This window comes from Arachis duranensis, chromosome 8 (genome assembly GCF_000817695.3).
Source record: "Arachis duranensis cultivar V14167 chromosome 8, aradu.V14167.gnm2.J7QH, whole genome shotgun sequence".
In the NCBI taxonomy this organism is placed as follows: domain Eukaryota; kingdom Viridiplantae; phylum Streptophyta; class Magnoliopsida; order Fabales; family Fabaceae; genus Arachis; species Arachis duranensis.
This window is the reverse complement of record NC_029779.3, coordinates 47,943,691-47,954,363: the sequence shown is the minus strand read 5'-3', so window position 1 is coordinate 47,954,363 and position 10,673 is coordinate 47,943,691. Positions and strand designations below refer to the sequence as shown.

The 10,673-nt window shown below is 30.6% G+C and overlaps 2 protein-coding genes across 3 annotated transcripts; one reads left to right on the top strand and one right to left on the bottom strand.

Annotated features, from left to right (window-relative positions):
* The first annotated feature begins 2,123 nt into the window (after positions 1 to 2,123).
* LOC107463642 (uncharacterized) lies at positions 2,124 to 3,849 on the top strand. 2 transcript variants are annotated; one of them, XM_021130039.2, is made up of 6 exons: positions 2,426 to 2,516; positions 2,603 to 2,686; positions 2,779 to 2,868; positions 3,078 to 3,170; positions 3,250 to 3,384; positions 3,536 to 3,849. In XM_021130039.2, exons 2-6 carry the CDS (start codon positions 2,654 to 2,656, stop codon positions 3,659 to 3,661), a joined length of 477 nt encoding a protein of 158 aa, XP_020985698.1. In that variant the 5' UTR covers positions 2,426 to 2,516; positions 2,603 to 2,653; the 3' UTR covers positions 3,662 to 3,849. The 2 variants fall into 2 exon arrangements, with proteins under 2 accessions (XP_052108571.1, XP_020985698.1); XM_052252611.1 differs by lacking the exons at positions 2,779 to 2,868; positions 3,078 to 3,170; positions 3,250 to 3,384; positions 3,536 to 3,849 and adding an exon at positions 2,124 to 2,330 and having other exon boundaries at positions 2,419 to 2,516; positions 2,603 to 2,726.
* A 3,473-nt stretch (positions 3,850 to 7,322) lies between these two features.
* On the bottom strand, positions 7,323 to 10,399 carry LOC107463643 (probable WRKY transcription factor 46). The gene is made up of 3 exons (XM_016082474.3): positions 9,685 to 10,399; positions 9,418 to 9,546; positions 7,323 to 8,298 (listed from the first exon to the last, which is right to left on the bottom strand). The coding sequence occupies exons 1-3, from the start codon at positions 9,981 to 9,983 to the stop codon at positions 7,656 to 7,658; spliced, it is 1,071 nt and encodes a 356-aa protein (XP_015937960.1). The 5' UTR covers positions 9,984 to 10,399; the 3' UTR covers positions 7,323 to 7,655.
* Between the last annotated feature and the right edge of the window lie 274 nt (positions 10,400 to 10,673).

Genomic DNA, 10,673 nt, shown 5'->3' with positions numbered 1-10,673 from the left:
AATCTGTTTCTATGGATTGAGGTGGCAGCCAAGCAAACTTTGCGGGGTTCTCAAAGGGGAAACGATGTGTTCTTCAGTGGCCGCGAGCGGCGGGGATTTTGCGACATTGGATCAGAAATATAGATAGATTATAGATAGAGGATATATACTCTTTAATATTTTGTTGTCCTTTGCACCCACCGCATGCATAGCTGGCATTGCCAATTGTTCTTGTCTTTCTGTTTTTACTCTTATAGTTTCACCATTAGATTTTGGATTCACGCTTCTTCATTTCCCCTTAATACAATAAATAAAACTCGTGTCCAATTCCATGATTTCTAAGATTGACACTATTGGATTGATTTCAATTTTAAAAGATTGTGATTTGTGATGACTGGTACTCGGTGTTTGGCAATTTATATACAAACTTAAGTTTCATTTTGAATTGTGTATTGGTGTTTAGGAAGTTATGGGTCAGGAATATTCTCATGAAGGGGTTAATAGCGAGCATACATCATATGATCAGTATGAGCAGGAGGAAGAAAAACATGAGGAAGTTGACGTGGATTTATATGGATGAGGACGACACAAATGTGGAACCAATGTTCGATTATCACGGCTTCGATGAAGGGTATAACATTGACTCACTCGAAGACATTGGGATGATTGAATTTTGGAACATCAGGGATGAAGATGTATGTCATTTTGACTTTTCTGATGTCGACATTGCATTTGAGTTCTACAATAGATATGCAAGGACAAGAGGCTTTAGTGCTCGAAAGAACAGGACTAGGAAGAGTCGTGCGGGCGCACTTAAGTTGAAGAATTTTGTATGTCATCGTGAAGGATTTAGACCGCCAAATAATTACGGCATCGGAAACCTTAAGAGAAAACCTACACCTGAGACAAGGTGTGGCTGCAGTGCAATGATGGAGATTCGTGTAGATGCACCTAGCGGTCGTTGGTTTATTTCTTATTTTTCTGATGAACACAATCATCCGCTTCTGGATCCTCGGTTGACTGGATTGCTCCCTGGGCATAGATTCATGTCCGAAGCTGATATTGGCCACATGGTTAACATGAAAAAGGGTGGGATTAGTGTTGGGCAGATATATCGGGCATTAGCAAATCAGGCAGGTGGCTACGAGTATCTCTTTCACGCAAAGGGACATGTACAATAAAATAGCAAAGCAGAGGCGCCAATTACCCGGTGATGCATATGCAGCTTTGATGCTACCTATAAGAGGAATAAATATATGTGTCCACTGGTGGTATTTTCTGGTGTCAATCATCACAATCAAACAATTATCTTTCCTGCTGCTTTAATTTGCGATGAGGAAAAAGACACATACAGGTGGTTGCTACAACAACTGAAGGTGGCAATGAATGGGAAGCACCTGTTTCGGTGATCACGGATGGTGATCTATTAATGAAGTTCGCCATTGAGAAAGAGTTTCCTAATGCACATCATAGATTATGTGCATGGCATCTGATTCGCAACGCAACAAGTAACATTGTCAAGCCCCAGTTTACATCCGTGTTTAGAAAGTGTATGCTAGGCGACTATGAAATTGATGTATTTCGTCAAAAGTGGTTTGAAATGGTTGAGGGATTTGGTGTCGAAAACAAGAATTGGGTCCTAGATATGTATAAAAAGAGACATTCATGGGCAACTGCACATATAAGAAGGAAGTTTTTTGCTGGTTTTCGGACTACTTCTCGGTGCGAGGGATTAAACTTGATCATTGCAAAGTATGTCAACTCAAGGTACAATCTGGTTGAGTTCATTCAACACTTTAATCGTTGTGTCGACCATATAAGGTGGAAAGAGGTCCAGGCTGACCTCGCCTCTGTGAATGGGAGACCCAGTATGCAAACCTGTTTTCAACAGTTAGAGAGGAGTGATGCCAATGTTTACACCCTATCAATATTTCATATGTTCCAACCAATCTTTGTACGGGCTGCATCAATGAAGGTAATAAATATGAGGCAAACTGGCTCTTATGTGATTTACTCTGTCGGTTTGGACCAAACGCCAAATGAGATGTGGCGTGTATTCTACACCAAAAAATTGATTTGATCATGGGACGACAGAAAATTTAGAATCGGTCATTCATGTTCTACACCAAAAAATTGATTTGATCATGGGACAACAGAAAACTTTCACAAATAGTAGTTCCATGTTGGATCTTACTGTAGTTGTGCATTCTTCGAAAAGTACAAAAACTAGTGATCTTACTGGTATCATGCCAATTCAACTCAAGAAGTTATTCCACTTGGATATTACTCGTGAAGCTATAACTCCACCTAATGGACAATCACATGTTAGAGTAGGAGCTATACTGCCAAAGGTAACTTTACTTTTTTTCTTCTTTCGTTTATTTATTCTTTTTTCTTTATTTTTTAGTGTAACCTTGAAACTATTTTTTTCATCTTCAGTGGTGGACACTTGTTGCATTTGAGCCTACTGCTTCGATGATGTTAACCGAATCTCAAGTAGCTGTTGCAGCCTATATTTTTTCGGATACGTTAGATCCGTACGTGTGGTTAATGATTATGTGTATAATGTAATGGTGTAAAAATTCTATGCTTCTCCCAGCTAACCACTTTATGAATTTGGCAGTTTTGAAGAGTTGGTAATCTCAGATGAAAAAGATTACAGAAGTACATTTAGATGTCTTGTCCCAGAGAGATGTGTCGAATCAGAGTAAATGCATATTATTCTTTTTCTTGTAATTATATTTTTAAGCCCCTATTTACCAATAAACATGTTTTACATATAATTGTAACATATTGTAGGTTATAAATCTGGTGGCACTTATGATGACACGTATATTTCGATGTATGAATGAAGATCCAATTTGCTGGTTCATGCCTACACATTTTACAGTAAAGTTATCCCTATAATATAAAGAAATTCTTAGTTAATATTTTGGTCTAATAGTTTGATTGGATATACTAATTTAAAAGAAGTTCTTTTTTCTAGACTAACCCATGCTATGTACTCACACGGTAAAGTGTATAATTAAATTAGCAGTTCAAAAATAGTTGTTAAATTGAAAGCATATTTTCATTTAACAATATTTATTTGTATGCAGCGATATGCTTTAAGCGACAAATATACACCGGCAGAGGTTATCTTTGATTTTCTTGGAGCATATATGTCACTGAAAAGTAGCCACGTCATTAGGGTACGAGTGACCAATTTGTTTTCCATTAATGTACTATTATCTATTTTTAGTGTTTATAATGGTTTAAGGTTTATCGCAGGTGTTTATCCTTATCTGTGAGGAACTACATTGGTATTCAGTTATTGTTGACTTTACGAGTCGTCGCCTAATCATATTGGATTCACTGCCTTCTGTCGAAAAACATCAACAACGCAAAAGGAACGCAATTAAAGTGGTAATTATTTGTTCTAAATCAGTACTCAATGATTTAGAATCACTTAACAACTTAACAATTTAAATAACCATTTGTTGTAACTAGTACTCTTAGTCAATTTAACTCATTTACAATTCACTTTTTTTTGTGTCATGAATTTACTCTTGTACAGGCAACTTATTTAGAAGCGATGTTAGATGATCATATTTTTAATGATGATAAGTCTAAAGTTATAGATTGCTCCACCTTTTGGCTTATCACACCTTTTGGCCTACCCACTCAAAAAAATAGATCGTAAGTCTACTATTTAATTTTTTCTTTTAAATATCATTACGTTCAATAGTTTATGGCAAAAGCTAGTGCACTCCAGATAAAGTAGGGAGTGCAGCACTCCTTAAAAGTTAACCTACTATCAAAAGTTATTAGGTAAATTTAATTTATTTATTATTGTTATTATTTTTTTTTGTCATGGGCTGAACAAATAAACCAGCACTAACAAAAAGACTAATTCCTCTGTTACTCTGTTATTGTCGATGCGATGTCTTCAAATATTTTCACTGTTTTGTTTGCTGGGCTTCTACTATCGTTTTAGCTAGCTATAGATTTTGACGCTCTTGAACCCACCTTATTCCACTTCTACCATAAATGACCATCAAAGTCTGAAAAATTGCTGCCATAGAAAAGGAAGTTAGCTAACTCCAAACGTAAAACGGATTCTGTAGAAAAATCCGGTTTCCATGAAGGCGCATGATTCTCAACGTGTACGTAATAGAATGAAAAATTAAAATACAATTATATTTAAACAATTATTTGTATTATTTTTTATTAATTTATTCAAAAAATAATTAAATTCTGAAGCTAATTGGTATAAAATATTACAGATATAAAACTAAGAAAAATTTTTATTTGTATAGAAATGAGCCTAATAAATAATTATTCTATTTAATATATAATTAAGAGTATTTCTTTTTTTGCCAACGAATTATAGCTCAAATGACATAATTTCTTTATATTCACCTAAAAATTGGTAAAAAAAAAATACTTCTTTCCTTTATTAACTTTTTTATACAAAATAGCAAGAATACACATTAAAAATAAATTAAACTATATATATACCTATACAAAAATACATAATGATTAATTTTAGTGTATAAATTAAATAATATTTTTGTTGTTAACTAGAAGACATTGGAGAGTTGTATATTAATAAGCTGGTTTCGCTTCTTTGCTTCAAATTGATGCTTCTTCGGTTCTTCTTACTCCTTGAATTTGAAAAATTCAATGACATTTAAAAGACTCAAAATGCATGATCATGTACATGAACTTGCAAATTAACAATGAAGGAGTAATTGGCCTCTGACAAATTCAACTATCTAAAAGTTTTCAAGTACTTGAGAATTGAGATTAATATGGATCATTCAAGTTGAAAGATTTATCTGATTGACTTTACAGAGCTATTAAATTGCGCTATTTGAGAATATGGGGAGGAAGAATGGAATCATTTCCCATGTGCTTTCCAATTGTTTCTCTTGAAGAACTTCATATCATTTCTTCCCAACAACATGGATCAATTCCATATATAATCTTCAATTCTTAGAGATAGATGATTGTCCTAATTAGATTAGATAAACTTATCATGTTAGCACCTAATTAAGACGGTTAAGTGTATGATGTAGCTAGCGCGGTGTCATTTAAGTAAATTTTGACGCCATCAGCAATGAAAACGATGAAAAGACTAATATGACTAATTTAAAATTTTTGAATGACAAATTTGATTAAAAATATATTTCGAAAACTAATTTAGAGAACAAATATTTTTTAGAGACGAATTTGATCATTTAATCATTGATAATCCTTACACGCACTTACTTGTTTACGGCTATATTTACTATTTCATATATCATCTTTTGTAACAAGGAGTGTACCCTTGAATTTTTGTAGATTGATGGGCAAGACCAAAATGATGAAGATGAAGATGGAGGAGATGCAATCAAGATCGAATATGAAGAGAAGAAAAGGAAATAAAAGCATTATCTTTATATGTAGTGTCTTTGTCTAATGATTCTGTTTTAATTGCTTTGATTTGAGTATAATTCATGTTTTTAGCTACAAAACTTTATCCTTTATATAATGTTGCATTATTATTTAAGACTGAAGTAAAGCTATGTATTTGAACACCTCAGCCTTGAGTGTGTATGTTGAGTTTGGAAACTATGAATAATATTTTAATTAAGTTTGAATTGTTCTGAATGTTACTATAGATTAATTCGATTTTTAATTGGATTTTGTAGTTTAAAAATTTCCGAGGTTTTGATTGCGTAGAGAATTTAATACTACTCAAGAATCTTATTTCGTTCATCCTTTAAGAATTAAAAAAAATAGTCTTGTATGAAATATTTTAGGCTTAACTAAGTTTTTAGTTTTTATGAAAATATATTATTTTGGTTGGGTTCCTGTAATTTTTAACTAAAACTAGAAGATTTATTTTGGTCATTGTTCTCATCCGTTTTTGATAAATAATGATATGTCATAATAAATACTGGCATAACAAATTAAAATATTAGCCTTGGCTTTGGTATCTGGAATTTTATCGAATATAAGTTAAGAAGCGTTTTAACAAGAATACTGATTGATTATAAAATATATAGATATAATTAAGATCAATAATTAAAATTATTGAAATATCAATATTTTTAAAATATTTAAAAAAAATTAAATATATAATACCGAAATGACAAATTGATCATAACTATAAAATAATAAACATCAAATCTAGAACAAATATCTGTCAGAAAACCCAACAGCACCATATTTAAAAATTAAATACAAAACCTCGGTCATAATATGGGCTTTTGTTGAAGATAAAATAAAACCAAAATATATTGATCCAATAGTCTGTAATCAAATTTAGGACCAATACAAGTTGAAAAATAATCTTAAGACCAATATCAAAGCATAGTAGTGAAGATTGTCCAATAAAAAAGTGACCATAACTGAAAACATTATAAAGAACATATTAGGAACAAGATATTTTAGAAAGCCCAACAGCATATTTAAGTTGGACTAAGAAGTTTTCTCTCTTCAGGCAGGAAAAGAAAAACCTTGACCAAAAAAAAAAAGACAACAAAAGAAAAACCAGTTTTTTTTAATAAATATTATTTTCAAACCAAATAGGATTTTAGACCAAAATAAATTATTTAGAAATCGCTAAAGAAAAAATAATAGAAAATATTTTGTTTGGTTTGTATTTTTATTTTCTAGTGTTATTTATTTTAAAATTTTGTAATAGAATATGTAAAAATAAAATAATTTTATCGCTTATACTTTTGTTTTTTTATAAACTATTAACTTTAGAAATAAATAAAAAATTAAAAATGAAAACACAAATTAAGCATATGCCTTAGCCTTAGGACCGGACATCTACCTCTACTAAAATACGAATATAAGAGAGTTTTTTTTTTTTGTATAACTTTCTCTTTCAAAATATCTTTCACTATATATAATAAATTAAAAAGCATTATATACAAAACTTGAATCCAAGATTTCTAAATTAAAATATGACATATTTATCAACGTGACTATTATTACATATATTTAATTTATAAAAAAATTAAATCAATAAATAGGTTTGTGCCTATTAATGAACTAATATATTATAAAAACAAAAAAAAAATTCTCAAATAGTTATTACAAACTTAAGATAATTAAAATAATAAAACAAATTAAAAAATTAAATTATAACCAATGTAAGACTTTTATATAATATATTCTTAGAAAGGTAAAAAAAAATCGAGATTTTACGTAAAATAAAAAAAATAAATTAAGTACGTAAAACGTTAAATCGTAATAAGATTTAAATTGTAAAATCATAAAATTTAGTATAAATTTTGTAAAATCGACTGACTTATTTAAAATCATAATATTAAAAGATTTTAAGTGCGAAATTTTAGCTACTATGGTTTATTGTAAAAAGACATTTATTATATATATATAAAGAGAATATTGGACAAAATCTTGCTACTAGCCTTATTGAGCCAGAAGCAGACACATGCATGGATATATTACATTATTTTCACATTACATCGTCCTAGGTACATGAAAACTAAACTCTCTTAACTAGCATCAAAGTGAAATTTTATTGTCTATTCACATGACACATAATTGTGCTAATTAGGATCCTACAAAACTCACCACTTAATCTTAGCATATATAAAAATATGTCCTTGTTGGTATCAAAATTATGCTATTTAACTTAAAAGTGGTGGGAAAATCTTCATATGAAGAGAAAAATCCTAGGAGTTTATGGAGTAATAATTATCAAAATCCACCTTTTCATCAAAGGAGTGAAAATCCAAGCCTTCTATTGATGAATTAGAGACTGATGAAGTTGGTGCTGAAACATTATCACTAAAATCAGAATCTGAGGTTTGAACACATAGGCCTAGTCCATCATTAAAGTGGAAAATGTTGTTTGATTCTGAATTTGTTGTTGGTGATATGAATTCAGGAGAAAAGCTTTCAATGTAAGAGAACATTTTGTTGTTGTCTTCATCATTTTCAGAAACTATTGATGGGGAAGTGAAACAAAGTGAAGAGAAAATGTTCTCCTTTGTGTCAGGGTCAAAGTCAAAGTCAAAGTCATCAAGTTTGACTTCAAGTTCTTGTGATGTTCCAAATGTGAGAATTGTTTCATGGGTGGGTTGTTCTGTTTTCATCTCTTTTTGTGTTGGTTGATGATTCTTGGGTTGTTCTTCTAATAATAAGGCCATGTTTGGTTTTGAAATTGTTGGGTTTTTTGAGTGATGACTAACTTGAATGCAAGTGTGTCTTCCTTTGTAGGTTATTTCCAACACATTTGGATCTTCATCTGATTTTTGCACTTGTTTTGTGGCCAAACAACCTTGTACATGTCTATGTGTACATCTGAAATATCCTCTGCAATCCAAAGCCAATCTTTGTCAGCAACACATATAAATCTTTTTAAAATAAAAAAAACTTGTATTATTATAAAATAATCCAAAATAATCTTTAAAATATTGCTTTTTCAACAAATATCTTAAAAAAATTTGAATACATATTCTATATGTTTAGAAGATTAATTTATTTAATAATTAAATTAAATCCCCAGCTGCATTCTGTTTTTATTGATAAAATAGTAATTATATTAATTTTAATTAATTATTAAATAAATTTATCAAATGGAGCTAATACTGTTAAGTATACTAAGTAGAGATACAATCTTCTAAAAATTATTTTGCCAACAACATCAATTTTTAAGGATTATAAATATATAATTATTTCTTCTCCCTTCATTATATTTTGTAATTCTTTAGAAACCTTGAAATTAGGCACTTACAAAATATGACTATGAATGACAAAATAACAAAAGGAACATTAGTATATTATTATGGTTTGGATTTGGCTGCATTCTATTGATTTTTCAGTGCAATAAATTGAGAACATGTGCTTCCAAAACTAAATAGGGCCCCCAAATAACTTTGTCTCTGATTTTTACAGTTTGCAATATACGGATCCATTGCTTCTATAACACAATAAAACCACATGAAAAATGAAACCTAAATGCATTAATAAAAAAGCTGCTATCTTGCATTGAATTGAATCTATCTAATGTTGTCCTTTGGATAAGTTTTACATAGTCCTTTTTAAAAAAGCAATTTGTCCTTATTATATAGCTGGAAAAATAAATGTTATCTTTTTTTTATTGTTTATTTGTCCCCGTTTTTATAATCATTGGTTAACTCACCAATGGTGTGGTAGTTATATGGGTACCTATGTCCCCCTTTGTGACTAACTAGAAGATATTTATTATATCAAAAAATGCTAATGAAGTGAATGTTTCTATCATATTCAATAATATATGCCAATATGATAGAATTGGTATATCTAACAATTAATATATTTAGAGTGTCAAATTATTATTAGTATGTTAAAAAATAGTACAATTAAATAATAAATATATTAATATTTTTATGTATCAATTTTATCATTTCAAGAAATATTTTTTTTTTAGATGAATAATTCTAAATTTCTAACCTTGGAAACTTGGCTCCAAGAATGTCCTTCTGTCCATATTTTCTCCAGCTATAGCCATCTTCCATAGAACCATCAAGTTCTGTTCCCAAACACACCCTCACTTGCTTTGTCCACATTGACATAGTCTTTCTGAATCCCACAAAAAAGTTCAAATTTTTAAGAACCCCAAATTGAAAATTTTCCAGATCATGAATCTTGAGAGTCTCATCCCCCAAAAAATCACAAAAGAACAAGAATTTGGCAAGTTATGAATATTAAAAACTCTACCTTTTCTTGGACACTTGTTTGTGCTTTGCAACATCCTCTTTGTCCAAGACCTCACTTTTTGTGCTGCCATTTGCAAGAGAAGAAGATGAACAATGAGAAGAATCCTTCATGAAGTTGGTGTTACTGAGCATGGTGAGTACTTTCTCATAGGTTGAAAGTATCTTCTCTATCAAAGCTTCATTAGATTCATGTGATGATGATGATGATAATGATGGTGATGGTGAATTCAAATGGTCAAAGAGCTTCTTTGCTAACTCCTTTCCTTGCATTAACTCACCAACAATACTAACTTGTTCCATTTTTGGAGAATTATATATAATATTAATAATAATAAGTATTATTAATAATTTGAGCTTTTGCACAAAAACTATAGGACTAAAAAAGATGCCAATTTGATTGTATATATAGTATTGGACATTTTACAAAGTGAATATACATCAATGATTTGAAAAAGGGTATGTGAAGAAGTGGGAACTTAGTGTTGGAAATTTCAGATGGGTTACCAAAAACATATGATGATTCATTAAGAAGAATACAAGCACATAGAATAGGGAACAAGGAATTAGAATATAGAACCACTTGGATTAGGCCAAGTGTGTTGGTAATAGACTATAGTATATAAATGCCAAATGGATCAACCAAAATATTGTAGTGAAATTTGGAGTGAAGATTCTAAGAGAGAGAGAGAAGAGTAAGGTGCTTTAATTGGAAGAGATTATGAGGTTCATATATGAATGGAGGTGTGTGTGAAATGAGAAAGAGGCTTTCTTAGCTAAGAAGGTGAGCGGAAGAGGGGGTTTTAAGGATGGGAAAAGAGAAGGAAAAGAAGGGTGATGTTGACTAGACAAAAACCATGTAATATTTTCTACAATTGTGGGTCCAATTTTCTTGTAGGTGAATTACATTAACAACAACTTTTTGGGGTTAAATAAAATTGAGAAAATATTCTATACTGAAGTTACGTTCGAATCTTAATTTAGTCTTTAAAA

Excerpts from the sequence above, each read along its gene's own strand:
- LOC107463643 (XM_016082474.3), bottom strand. The coding sequence starts at position 9,983 with ATGGAACAAGTTAGTATTGTTGGTGAGTTAATGCAAGGAAAGGAGTTA. Across the intron at positions 9,547-9,684 it reads AAACAAGTGTCCAAGAAAAG|AAAGACTATGTCAATGTGGA; the intron begins GTAGAGTTTTTA and ends TGTGGGATTCAG. Across the intron at positions 8,299-9,417 it reads CTTGGAGCCAAGTTTCCAAG|AGGATATTTCAGATGTACAC; the intron begins GTTAGAAATTTA and ends TTTGGATTGCAG.
- LOC107463642 (XM_021130039.2), top strand. The coding sequence starts at position 2,654 with ATGTCTTGTCCCAGAGAGATGTGTCGAATCAGA. Across the intron at positions 2,869-3,077 it reads TCATGCCTACACATTTTACA|CGATATGCTTTAAGCGACAA; the intron begins GTAAAGTTATCC and ends ATTTGTATGCAG. Across the intron at positions 3,385-3,535 it reads AAAGGAACGCAATTAAAGTG|GCAACTTATTTAGAAGCGAT; the intron begins GTAATTATTTGT and ends ACTCTTGTACAG.